Source organism: Oncorhynchus nerka, linkage group LG12, assembly GCF_034236695.1.
Source record: "Oncorhynchus nerka isolate Pitt River linkage group LG12, Oner_Uvic_2.0, whole genome shotgun sequence".
NCBI classification, from domain to species: Eukaryota; Metazoa; Chordata; class Actinopteri; order Salmoniformes; family Salmonidae; genus Oncorhynchus; species Oncorhynchus nerka.
In genome coordinates, this window is record NC_088407.1 from 47,134,725 (window position 1) to 47,149,194 (window position 14,470).

General features: G+C 45.9%; 1 protein-coding gene across 2 annotated transcripts in view; it reads right to left on the reverse strand.

Annotated features, from left to right (window-relative positions):
* The window catches only part of LOC115138286 (mitochondrial peptide methionine sulfoxide reductase-like), a 43,949-nt gene that overhangs the window by 12,638 nt on the left and 16,841 nt on the right, over window positions 1–14,470 (reverse strand). For both annotated transcript variants that reach the window (XM_029674983.2, XM_029674984.2), the window contains exons 4-5: window positions 13,151–13,255; window positions 5,498–5,604 (exon numbers count right to left, since the gene is read on the reverse strand). In XM_029674983.2, the coding sequence (XP_029530843.2) occupies window positions 5,498–5,604; window positions 13,151–13,255 (212 nt within the window). The remainder of the gene's footprint in view (window positions 1–5,497; window positions 5,605–13,150; window positions 13,256–14,470) is intronic.

Sequence of the window (14,470 nt, forward strand, 5' to 3'; positions counted from 1 at the left end):
GAGCACAGGTACTCTACACTCTTTAGAGCCCCGAAAAGAGCAGTTCTGCCCCCATTGAAGAACGCCTGGGTTTCTCCTCTAGACTTTTTAGCCCACAACCCCCCCCCCCCCACACACACACACACACACAGCTCTTTAAGCCAGGCTCTCTTATCAGAGGGCACACTTGCTTCGCCAAGGCTCCGATCACATACGCAGGCGCACGCACGCACACGCACGCACACACACAAAGGTGCACACACGCACGGGCGCAGGCACGCACACACACTCAATGCACTCTGGCTGGCTTGTTAAAAACCATTGTTCTACACACAGAACGGAACGCGGTCACACCCTCCCCCAACTTCCTACAAACCCCCTAGCCCACCTCACCCCATTCCCCGCCCCCCGCCACGCTTCTCCCCTTAATCAAACCCTCCCATCCCTCCTTTCTTCCCCCTAGCTCAGGAGAGACACTGCAGGAGAGAGACAGAGAAGGAGAAAATATGAAAAGGAAGAGAGAGAGAGGAGAGGGGGAGAGAAGTAGAGGGAGGAGAGAGAGAGAGATGGAGAAAGAGAGAGAAATGTAGAGGGATTGAGGGAGAGGGAAAGACAGGAGAGAGAGAGGTAGAGAGATATGGAGACAGAGAGAGATGGGGGAAGAGAGACAGAGAGTGTGTGTGTGTGTGTGTGGGGGGGGGCGCGTTATGGTGCTCCTTAGCACAGCAGCCGCTGCTCCAGAAGTCTTTGATGTTCCGCACATTTCAAATTTCATTATAGCGAATTCTCCACCTCCTCCTCTCCTCATCCCCCTCTCCTCTCCTCCATGCCCCCCCCTCTTCTCACGCTTAAACAAGCTTTTCTGCCTCTCTCTTTTTGTTGTTGCTTTAAATACGCACACTATCTTTTTTGTGCCGCTGTACCGAAGTTAAGAAACTGAAAGCCCTGCAAAAGGAAGGAGCCTTGTAAGGGTTAATTATTCATTGGGCTGTGTGTACGTGCGTCTGTGTGTGTGGCAGAATCTTGGGCAGCCTCTAGTACCTATTGCCAAGCCAACCACATCTCTCCAAGGATGAGGATGTGCTTTTAGGGGGGCACACACACATACGGGCACTGTACATACACACACACACACACACACGCACGCACACACATAAGCACACACAGTCATGCTTGCAGTGGACGTGCGTGCAGTACACACACACACACACACACACACACACACACACACACACACACACACACCACCAAATCGTAATGAGACGGCAGAGCAATAGTAATTTCACATTACATCAGCTATTTTGCAACGGACAGATTCTTTGAAATCCATCAGATGTGCTTTGGCACTGTACGAATGAGGACTTGAGGTATATAGAAAAGACTAACCATTTAAGTTATCACAGAGAGACGGAAGTCCTTCTATGGCAGGGTTCCATTCATTAAGGTATGCAACGAAAAACATTTTGCAAAACAAATCGGAAATAAGTGTTTCTTATTGGACAAGTGGTCCTTCTCTGTTTTATTCCGTTTTTGTCCATTTCAGTGCCTAATGAACATGACCCAGGCTTACAAAACAAATCTTTCTCTACAATATGCAATTGTTCAAAACTAACCAACAAGGCCACAAGCTCCCTGAGAAGCAAACGTTTGTTTCAACAGTTTATTGTCAACTGCTTTGACCAGTGTGATCTTGAACGGCCCCCTATCTGCACATACAGCCAATGACTAGGGTTAGCGGTTAGCCTCTCAATGACAATGACCGGGCTTAGCAGTTAGCCTCTCAATGGCAATGACTGGGGTTAGTGGTTAACCTCTCAATGACAATGACTGGGGTTAACAGTTAGCCTCTAAAGCCCTGATCTTTTCTACTGGAGGCCAGTTTGTGAAACAAGCCATCTCGCCTATTCACCCCATCTTAGATTGACACCCTGCGCCTCTCTCTCTCTCTCCTTTCTCTCTCTCTAATGGCACATTAATCCAAACCGACTCTGAGACGCACATGTATTGCCTAATCCATTCCTCCATCCCGTCCTAAATGGGATTCATAGGAAATGAAGGGAATGGGATCGCCATGGTAACTGATCGGTCCCAGGGTCAGCGGTCATGGACTGGTGGGCTGTCAGGCTGCTGTGACAGCGACCCCCCCCCTCCCTAGCCTTGGCCTTGGGCAGGGGTCAAATGTCAGGCAGGGGTGGCAGCTGGGACCAAAGAGAGGGGACAAGGGGAGCTAGGAAGGGGACAGGGAGGGAATGCAATCAGATCACAGAGCCGAGACTGAAGGGCTGTCAAAAGGCCGCTGAGCCCCCCAACAAACACACACAAACTGATTCAGAGGGGTTAGGTTAAATGCGGAAGACAAATTGAATGCATTCAGTTGTGCAACTGACTAGGTATCCCCTTTCCTTTCCTAAATCGTAATGAGACACATGAACCTCACACCCCAGGAACCACCACACACACATATATTATGACCCCCCCCCAGAGGGGTGGAGGGCTAGGTCCGTCTATCCGTCCAGACTGTCACAGAAGGACAGTAGGACATGCCCTGCCACCTCTGTAACCTCAGTGTCAGCCAAGAGCCCAGTGACCTGACTCAACAGAAAACAAGAGGGACAACAGAGTCCCGCTCAGTCACAAACCCTGCTGAGGCCTCTGCTGTGTCAAGCATTTCACTGTCTCCTCGGTGCAACTGATGCGAAGAGGCCCAAAATGGCACCTCTGTAGACTAAAGGGTCAGACACACTTAGAAACCTGACTGCCGATAGGTACTTACCACCTCTGCCCAGAGTGATGGAAGTTAACTTTCTGTTGTTCACATAGAACAGTTCTACCTCCAATTTGCTTTGTTTAAATTACCCCAGGCCACAAGGTGGCAGTGGCTTGTTGACTTGTGCCTGTAGCTATTAAGCTAATTAATGTTCTAACATTGTTGCTAGCTAGCTAGAATATGTAGTAAGCCCTTGTTGATACTAACCAGATGGCCTCAACTAGATATAATTATATCACAATGGATTTGTTTTTGAATTAAGCTGCCTGTTAACTGTAGAGAGTCGGTGGAGTACCTAGCTACATTGTGCTAAATGGCGATGCTAACCATTTAGCTAATGTTAGCTAGCAAGCAGGAAGGGATAATGCTAAGTGAGGATCCTTGAAAATGAAAATGGTTAAGGTAAGGGTTAAGGTTAGGTAAGTGTTATTTTTCAGTTTAGGGTTCAGGGTAGGGATGTCCCAAGGATCCCGGATAGCACTAACCATGGAATGGAGAGTGAATTAAATTATTTCATCAAAATCTTGATATATCACTAGCTTGGTAAAACATTTAGTGTTGTGTGCATTGTGCTGCACTTACCACCCCATTTGTTTCATATGAAGTGTGTGTGACTGCCTGGTGCACATTATCAAACTCAACCTAACAAACAAAAAATCCTTCAAGCACAAGATTCCTTAGCTAGATGGAAACAATTTAGTTAAAACAATTTAGTTAAAACAATTCTCGTGAAATAGGGGTTGGACAACACCGGGGAAAAGTGCCCTCTTTTTTCCTTTTTCTTGTCACTTTTGTTGGCTTTCCCATGTGGAGGTTTGTATTCTCTGATTGGCTCAAAGTCAAGTTCTCGACCACTGACGAGCATTGCGAACTGCAAACTGCAGGTTCGTCGGTACCAGGTCGGAACACAGCAGGGGCGTCTTTTATTCTAGCAAGAGAAGGAACGGCCTCCTACGGTGCTACAGTAAGTACCTGGTTCTATGATATTGAAGGGTTATCATTTGCTAGCAATGAATCATGACTTGCTGGAGACAAGTGAACCCGAGGAGCAAAAATGAGTCTGTGTTTTTACACAGCGGCACTTGTGATATCAAAATTCCCTAATAATGACGTAATGTCAACGTAAAGCAGAGATTCAGGTTTGTTTAAACCAGTATTTCCCAAACTCGTACCAGGAGACCCTGGTTTTTGCGCTAACACTACACACCTGGTTCAAATAATCGCAGCTTGACGATGAGTTCATCATCATTATTATTATTATTATTATTATTATGTAGTGCTAGGGCAAAAAACAAGAGAGGCAACGTGTTAGAAGTGTAGTGTTAGATCATAGTGTATGTGAGTACACTGATAAAACAATAGGAACACCTACTCTATCCATGACATAGACTGACCAGGTGAAAGCTATGATCCCTTATTGATGCCACCTGTTAAATCCACTCCAATCAGTGTAGATGAAGGGAAGGAGACAGGTTAAAGAAGGATTTTTAAGCCTTGTGACATTAATACATGGATTGTGTGTGTGTGTGTGTGTGCCATTCAGAGGGTGAATGGGCAAGACAAAAGATGTAAGTGCCTTTGAACGGGTTTTGGTAGTAGGTGCCAGGAGACTAGTTGACTCAAAGAGAGAGAAAGATGGTAGTTGAACAGTTTTGAACAAATTGATTTCTTCAAAAATGAAGAAGAAGCAAGAGAGAGAGAGACATTATTTTTCACTTTCACTTACTTAGCTAGCAAATGCAACTAGCTAGTTTAGCCTACTCAAACACCCGGATCAAACAGAGGGATGCTATGTTAGCCAGCTGGCTATGCCTATCCAACACTGGAACTCTTCCAAGTCAAGATAAGCTTTTGGTTTTACACCTTTATTGCCACCGGGGCTCGTAGATGTAACTGCTAAACTGCTTACTGACTGTACACACTGTACTGCATGATTGTAGCGGCTTTACTGATGCGTTAGTTCTATTAGCTACAGTATGCTGATTATGACGTTACTTTAGCTAATATGGTGACAACCATGTAGGCTGTGTGTAGAGGTCAGGGCTTATGATATGGCTGGTGACAGACTGCTGTTATGCATTGAAGTCCACAAGCGAAGGGAAAAGGTGAGAGAAGGGGAGCGCCTAGACGCTCCAAGGAATACAACGTGGCTGCTATGAAAGTGAATTGTGTTTACATGTGATCAGGGTGTATCCATTCCACTTTCTGTAAACTTCCATTTCTTAAACTCCAGCAAACGGAATGAAACGGGGATAAACATACCTTCATTTGTCCAATAGAAACTCTCGTTTGTAAATTGTTGGACTAATGATCACACCCTAGACCAGCTAGATGCAGGCAAGAGTGTGCAAGGCGCTATTAAATGTGTCAGTCTGTCACCTAAAACAATTATCTCGACCTGTGTGCACCTACGTTGTAAACTTTCATTCATAAGCTAGGTTGTAGCAACCTCGTGGTGGGTATAGGGAACGTTCGAGTATCATGTAGTAGCCTAAACCTATCGAGGTCACATTGAGCTGGGTGAATTGAATATGAATGACAGTCATCCCAATATGCTGTCATAGAAATAAGGCTACGCTCATAAAAATAAAAAAAGAAGAATTGTCCTCCTTCATCTTAAACGGCACCGACCGCCACTGGTGCGTGTGTGCGCGTGCGTGCATCTATGTGTGTGTGTGAGTGCACACATGTGTGGGTGTGTGTGTGTGTTTGTTCGTGTAGTTAGCGTAGGGTTAGAAGGTTTTTCAGTACCTCTTGGTAGGCTTGTCTGGTGTTGAGAGCCAGCTCCTGTTGAGAGGGACTGGAGGTGTAAATGGCTGAACGGTACTGGGTTCCATAGTCTGCCTGCTGCTTCATCCCTGAAAGCACACCGACGAGACAGACAACGCAGGTTAATTGTAGTAGAAGTGCCAACAAACATTGTGATATACACATCATATTTTTGCCATGAAGGAGCAGACTTGATTGGTCAAGATTGTAGCATACATTTTCTACATCGCCTAGCTACATTTCCATACTGTATGAAAAAATTATTCAAATTGTAAGTGAACTGAAATTACATTTGTCATTGAGTTACCCATTTAAACATCTCCGTGCGTCTATTTCTATAAAAGTGCAGCTCTTTCTCTTGTGTTGTAGACACAGTAGTGGAGGACAGGCAGTGTATCTGTTTCCCATTCTCAGTCTGCTAGCGCGGCTTGTCAAGCTGTGCTCTGCAGCTTGTCAATATTTTCATCAGCTTTACATCAGACGCGTTGGAGAAGACTTGGCTCCCGTATATGTACTGCTAAGTGGCCAAAAAGCTTGCTTCTATTTTCTACTTTTGAAATGCCACTATCCTGGGGGACGTTTGGCATCGAATGGCATCAGAGTCTCTTTCAGGCCGTCTGTCCCTCTATTCATCGCTCTCTTTCTCTCTCTCTCTCGCTCTCTCTCCCTCTTTCCCCATCTTCCCCTCTCTGGTCCTTCTTCACATCCCTCCTTCCCTCTCAATTTCACTCTCTGTCCTGCTTCTGATCCCTTTCTCCTTCTATCCCTCCGTCATATCCCCTCCCCCCCCTCCGTCCCTCTCTTTCTCTCTCTCCTTCTCTCTCGGCAGGGCTGGATGAAGGCCATTTTACCCCCAGCTCCCGTCAGTGCGATAAGGCTTATGGCTGCCGCCAAAACACCTTCATCAAAGGGCACAACAACGCTCCCTGATTGGCTGCCCCAGCGCCGCCGACCATTCCGCGTGACGTTCCCGTGTGACCTCCTAGGGTCCCTAACCAGCCACCGCCACAGTGACCATCGCCGTTACCACTTCGTGCCCCACATGGTTTTCACCATGACGTAGGATGAAAACAGTTGAAAACAAATATTTTGGAAGCAAAAGGGACTCAGGTAAACTTAGTTTTTTTTTAAAAGGGGGAAGGGGGAGAGATGAATGTAGGAGGAGAGCAGAAAGATAGAATGGAATAGAATAAAATATCATTAAATGGAATTAATATAATATAATGGAACAGAATAGAATGGAATAAAATAGAATAAAATAAAATGTTATAGTTTTCACTTCAGAGGTTGTGATGGAGTAGAGGGAGACAATGATGAAACCAAGGAATCCATGACATGATCCACGGCATCATCACACTTCATCCTATATCACGATTAAATATTGTAAATCATGTCACATTTGATCCCTCTTACTCTTCCTTTAAGAACTCCTCAGAGCCTAAAATAATCTTATACTTAAAAACTCCCCATCTCTGCCCTCTTTCCTTCTCTTCCCCTTCCTTTATTTTTAAGGGCCCTTATTTTTCTCCACCATCCATCAAAGAGCATCAGAAATTATTAATGAGAGCCTCCCTGCTCCTCTTGAATAATTCATGAGTGCCTTGCTTCTGAAAACAGAGGGGATAATGGGGGGTGTAGAGGGGGCTAGGGGTTACCCCACCCTCCGCACATTTCACAAAAGGTCACCCACCTAACCTACGCACCACCAAGCCCTAATTAAAATTGTGTTCTTAAAAATATATATATATCCCCTTCCCAAAAAATGAACTCCCGCCCCAAAAAAAATCTCAAAATGTGGCAACAAAAGTTGGGTGATAAAAAGTTTGTTTTTCTGAGTTCTAGGGAGATTACTAGTTAGTAGTGACAACTCTCCCCAACAACACATCTCGTCTGCGTCCCAAATGGCACCCTGTTCCCTGTGTGGTGCACTACCGTTGACCACAGCCCTATGGGCCCCGGGCCCAAAGTAGATGGAATCGGGTGCCATTTGGTACACAGCCCTCTTGGTTGTGCTTTAAACCCTCAAGAGATTTCCTACTTATCCATTCTCCAGAAAGAAAATCTCTTTCAGCACTAACTCCGGCACATACGTACACACTACAGTCCCTGCAGCTAGCTTCCTACTTCTGGCAGTTGTTGGATGTGGATACATCCTAAAAGCCTCTTTCTTTCTTTCGTTCCTTTCTGTCTCTTTCCTGTATTTCTCTCTCTGCCCCTCTCTCTTTCTTTCATCTCTCTCTGCCACTCTGATGAAATCGCGTGGCCGGATGAGGAGTGTGTGTGTGTCTGTGAAACGTGTGTGGGTATGTGTGTGCATAGGTCTGAGTGTGTGTGTGTGTATTTGAAACATGTCTGTGCATTGTGTGTGTGTGTAGGCCTTATACTATGCACAGATTTGTGTGTTTTTCAGTTGCAGGCAAAAAAGTGGATGAAACGGTAAGAAGTTAATCAGATTAAGGGGCACGCCGGCTGCTATAAAAAAAAAGGCAAACGGGAGGGAGGGAGGAGGACGAGGAGTAGGGGTGGAAAGAGGGAAGAGAACTGAGGGAGAAAGGTCTACTCGAAACGATGATGAACCATAATTCAGAAAACAAAATGGCAGACACCCCCACCACCATCTCAGCCCCTCAGTGCTTAACACTTTGTTTTAAACACTCACGCGAAAAGATAACAAACTATGTTTGATGGAGACGGTGTTATGGTGTAAATGTGTGTGTGTGTCCCCCCACTCCCTTATCCCGTTAACAACTTAAAGTGCTCCGATTAGCCGCTCCTTCTCGCCGCGTTCCTCTCCTCCTCTCTGGCCTCTCTTTAGTTTCCTTTTCACCCTGCTGTCGGCAGTGCCACGCGCCTTTGCACGCAAATATACGTACACACACACTCATGCCTCCGTGCCTGGCAGAGAGTGGAGCAGAGACGAGGACAACTCAGAGTCACTCAGTGTCACAGTCGGCAGCTAGGACAGAGCAGAACAGAGCGCATGGATTGGCAAGGAAGCCAATGTAATCCTGCACCATAACCTTGCACATCTCGCAATAATTCACACCAAAGAACAGAACCAAGACAACACTGGCAATTTTATTCAAATCGACTCGCATAAAAAATAAGCCTATTAGGCGTAAGGCTATCCGATGTGATTAGAATAGCTTAACTTAGCCCACAGTAACATCTACACACACAATAACACTTTTTCTATTTTCAGAGACAAACGCACTAAACACAAGCCAAACTCCTTCGTTCACAGCTAGTATTCAAATTGTGTTCTATTCTAAACTTCTATGCTAAAGAAAGGCAATAGTACTACAGAACAGTACTAGAGGAGAGCCGCAGTGCCACTAAAGCCCCCAGTGTTGGAGCAACAGCCAGTACCCAGGTAGCGCTGTGGCCCGCGGGACTGCTTGAGCTGTGTGCGTGCCAACCCCAAGAGACCGACCGCTCCACTCACCGCTGCTATTTTTGCCCCTGTCTTACGTAACCCGTTGCTGACGCGCAGGAGAGAGAAACGTAAGAAAGACCCCTCAGGGCCCGTACGCAATGAAACGTGCGTGTAGATGTGCACGAGCAGGATGGCAGTCACACAAACAGACAGTCACCAGTCCCGTCCCTCCACCGCACTCTCTCTCTCTCTCTCTCTCTCTGGCAGGGTGAGAGGGTAGGGGTTAGGTGTAGGGGATCATTGAGGAAGAGGGCACAGCTAGCCCTTCAGCTAACCCTGCTAAAGTAGAACAGGGCTGCTCATCAGAGGGTTGGCTGAGTGTGACGCCCATACACTGAGGATCATGGAGAGAGACAGGGGAAGACGCTCTGCTTTGTCTGCTGCTACTCCTTGTACATAGCCATGTTATTGCTATTTCATTGTGCTATTATATTGTGCTACTATTTTCTGTTTCTCTACTTGTTCATGTTCTAACTTCTGAACTGCGTTGTTGGGAAAGGGCGCGTAAAGCAAGCATTTCACGGTAACGTCTACACTTTTGTAATCGGCACATCTGACAAATACAATTTGATTTGATTTCATCACTGTGTCGTCCAAGTCTTCCCGCTATGGTAACACAACCCTGTGTGTGTGTGTGTGTGTGTGTGTGTGTGTGTGTCTGTCTGTCTGTCTGTCTGTGTGTGTGTGTGTGTGTGTACAAAAACCTTGCCTCCTATCACCACATATTGGTGTATTTGGGGGGCGGTTCACCGGGTACATGTCTGGTGATTGTTTGTTGTGGCTCATCACAAGCTAATTCATGTCCTCAATGAGATATTAACGCCATACCGGGCGGCCTCACCTACTACCACACACACACAACGCAGATAATCTCCATAAATTCGACCTGTCACCCCACCCGTCGTCAGTAATGAAGTGACACGTGGTAATGAAAGGGGGGAGTGGGACACTTTCAGCATGACGGAGGGGTGCGGGAGGGGGGTTAAGGTCACCCCCCAAGAGGGCGTCTCGCTTTAGATAGGGGGTTCCCCTAAAATATGGCGGGGGGAGATTTGTGTCATTAGGGATGTGTGTCTTTTCCAGCTGGGGAGGAGGGGAGGTAAGATGGGATGGATGGATGGATGGTAGCAGACAAATGTGTGATGGCGTCACTGGCTTATAGGGGGAGGTAGAAAGAAATCAAATAAAAAGGGTCCCGCAGTTCGTTGATGCGTTTGGCAATTTGATTTATGTGGAATCCTCTCGACATTCACATCCGCGATGTTGTTTGCCGTCTTCAGCATGTGTGTGGGAGGTAGAGGGAGGTATTCACGTACTTATATATTCACGTACTTATATGCCCTGTACCATATACTGCAAAACCTATCTCTTACCTCTGTGTGTGTCCATGCATAAGCTAACTCGCAGAACGGGAAAAAATAATGGAACCTAGTGAAGAGAAACATGGAAAATGCATCAATAAAAATACAGGTTCCGTGGTCCTGTGCTAGCGTAAACAGGCCCGCAATTGAGCAGGACACAGCAGTGTGGCACATTCAGATACATTATGTCGAACGAACACGCCTCTCTGACATGTAGAATAAGGAATCGGGTCAGCTCTATTCGTGCCATTTCATTCTGCAACGATTGACACATGGAGCCTACTGAACGTGGCCCAGGTCTATCACTTCCACAGTCACACAGCGAGCGCGTCGCTGTCCTCTGAAGAAAACGGTTGCGTCGGCCATTTTGTTGCCTTGCTCACTGACGCAGCAGCATTGGCAGCCAGACACATGGCGGGCATGTCTTCAAAAAAATGTACGAAAGAACGAGAAAGAGGGGGAAGGAGGGAAAAAAACAGCCGAGAGGAGACAAAAGGGGGGTAAGATGAAGAGTGGGGGTTGATGATGGGGGAAGAGAGAGAGGATGAGGAGAGGAGAGAGTGACTAAGACATAAAAGGGGAGCGTGAAGATGAGCGGGACGGCCTCGGGGGAGCGGTCGACTCGTAGCGCCGCTCTGCTCTGCGGATGTGCTGACGGGACAAGAGGAGATGGGAATGAGGAGGAGAGGAGAGAAGGGGAGAGGAAATGAGAGCAGAGAAAAGGAGTGGAAATGAGAGGAGAGGAAAGGAGGGAAGAGGAGAGGAGAGGAGAGGAAAGCATCAGCTCTGGGGTGTTAGGGGATGGGGGGGGGGGGGGTGGAGGGATGGGAGGAGGAGAGGGGTGAATGGGTAAGGAAAGGGGAGATAAGATGCTCTTATCCTCCAGACAGATTGAGAGCCCCGGGGTCCGCTGAGAGAACAGGGGGTTGGGTCCCTCTTTTAACAAGGAAGTAACGAACTGCTGAAGCAACCAAGCGTGTGTGTGCTCTCTGTATGTGTGTGTGTGTCTGTCTGTCTGTCTGTCTGTCTGTCTGTCTGTCTGTCTGTCTGTCTGCGTCTCTTCATGTATGTGTGGGTGTGTGCTCTGTATGTGTGTGAATGCGTTTTGAGAGTGCGTACACGTAATGTGTGTGATGATGTATATGCGCCCAAGAGAATCTACAAAGCTCTTAGTACAGTAGTTTTCGAATCCACACAGGAACAAACGTTACATTTGAGTATTTCCATATGCAGATGTCACATACAGGGTTTGATCATTTTACGACACAGCAGTGTGTGTATAAGAGTAGTGTGTGTGTGTGTGTGTGTGAGGGAGAGAGAAAGATATAAAGAAAGAGAAATGGAGGGTGTTGGTGAGGAGACAGAAAGAACAAACTTCTAATTTGTGTTGAGGGTATGCACGTACGTCTTTATGCAACATCCAAGAGAACTCACCAGATTAAGTGTGTTACTGAATATGGAAACAGGGCACAAAGAGGAGGCTGCTGGGAGTATCTGGTTGGCTGGGAATGTTGCTATCCTAGCCGTGATTGGTGGAGGCTATGCAGTTCGACATCGCATTGTTGGGACTAAGCCCTTCTGAACTGAGGCAAGGCAAAAAGGCAGAGATCTCACACACGCATGCACGCTCACAAACACACAATGGGAAGAACTGTGTGTGTGTGTGGTGTGTGTGTGTGTGTGTGTGTGTGTGTGTGTGTGCGTACAGTGCCTTCAGAAAGTATTCACACCCCTTGACTTTTTCCACATTTTGTTGTGTTACATCCTGAATTTAAAATGGATTAAATTGAGATTTTCTGTCGCTGGCCTACAAACACTACCCCATAATGTCAAAGTGGAATATTTTTCTACATTTTTACGAATGATTAAAAATGAAATGCTGAAATGCCTTGAGTCAATAACTATTCAACCCCTTTGTTATGGCAAGCCTAACTAAGTTCAGGAGAAAAAAATGTGCTTAACAAGTCACAGTATGAGTTGCTCTTTGTGTAATAATAGTGTTTAACATGATTATTGAATGACTACCTCATCTCTGTACCCCACACATACAATTATCTGTAAGGTCCCTCAGTTGAGTAGTGAATTTCAACCACAAAGACCAGGGAGGTTTTCCAATGCCTCGCAAAGAAGGGCACTTATTGGGTAAAAATTCTAAAAGCAGACATTGAATATCTCTTTGAGCATGGTGAAGTTATTCATTACACTTTGGATGGTGTATCAATACACCCAGTCACTACAAAGATACAGGTGTCCTTCCTAACTCAGTTGATGGAGAGGAAGGAAACTGCTCAGGGATTCCACCATGAGGCCAATGGTGACTTCAAAACAGTTACAGAGTTCAATGGCTGTGATAGGAGAAAACTGAGGAAGGATCAACAACATTGTAGTTACTCCACAATACTAACCTAATTAACAGAGTGAAAAGAAGGAAGCCTGTACAGAATGAAAATATTCCAAAACATGCTAAATATATATTATTCTATATTTGTATTTTTCTATATTTGTATTATTATATTATTTGGCAGAAGCCTAGTCATGGAAGGTTTGAGGAACAAACACAAACTACCCCTGCCATCAGCCTCATGGATGATTGGCTCCCAGACACATTAACACAGTCTGTCGTTGACTTACCCTCCTGAGACCCACCCAACCCCCACTGCCATCACACGTGTGCGCGCACGCACGCAAGCACAAACACACACACACAGAAACACACACACCCATGCTTCCTTCTGCTCTAATACACCCTGGCCCCCCCGGGATTGGGTCCTGTCTGAGGGCAACTTTTCTTTTGCATGTGTGCATCGTGTGTGTGTGTGTGTGTGTGTAAGGTGCTACCTTGAGTGGGGTCGTGGCTCTCCCAGAACACCTTGAGTAGCTCCTCCAGACTGATGTCCTCAGGGGAGAAGACCACCCTCACCACCTCAGCGTGTCCTGTCAAACCTGGGGACAAACCAGATGGTTGTGTACATTAGGCACGAAAGGTGCAATTTATTTTCCCGTTTGCAAAATGTTTTTCTACAGTGTGACAAAAGGAATGCAACCCAGGCCATAACAGTGTCGAACACATCATAGTCACATATGGACTCATGCAACTCCATTCCATAGACATTTCTATTCAATTGAATAGAATATTATCGGTGAACACATCTTTTCATCTATCCTACTGTGAGAAGTCTGATTGATCATTTATTTCTGTGATCATTATCATCATCATCTTGTACAGTATTTTGCATGCCCCACTTACACATCAAACTATAGCAATTATTTTCTAAAATGTGTTCCTTTTCTCCTTTGAAATCAATTTATTGACACAAACAGCTATTGCATAGATATAATGGTCTAGCTGAATGTAGAAATCCTACGGAGTACGCTTTAAAATATTCACCCAGCATCACATGTAATATATTAAATTTGCTCAGCACCGCTAGTGTTTGGAAGTCTGCCCATTAACGTTGCCTGATTAGAATGTAGCCTCTGTGTGAAGAGGGGCGCACAGTTACATGCACACACACGCGCGTGAATCCACTTGAGATACATGTTATTGCTAGAGGCAGCGTGGGTGCACAGCAACTGTTTCTGTTTCGAGTCGGAAGTTGCCAAAAGCACACAGGCACCGTGGGGGGCACCTCTCTGGCTGCCTGCAGCTGCCAGGACCCCAAAGCTTCAACAAGCCGCCTGGAGGCATCCGGAGAGTGGGTCCTGCTCAGGGTCAGCTGTTACACACATACACGCACATATACAAACACATATATACACACACACACTCAGCTGGTGCAGTAAGACTCACATCCACATATGCAGACACAAAGCAATAAGCAAGCTGAGGGTCATATATAGGGTTGCAAAGGGTCGGAAACTTTTCGGTAAATTTCCAGATTTTTTAAATGGGAATTTAAGCCTTGGAATTTTGGGAATTTTGCTTAAATTCATTTTTAAAAAAAGTTAGCTTATAACAGTGAACCTTTTCTGTGGGATACACATAAGGGAATTCTAGGTCTATTTTGGTTAAACTATCCCCAATCCAATGGAATTGCAACCCTCTGCATGCACAGTGCACTCTTTCATCACATGCAGCTTATTCTCAAGATCTTGGACATGAGATGCTATTGAGCACTACCACACTACTACACTGTCTGAGCCTAGGACTACATACTT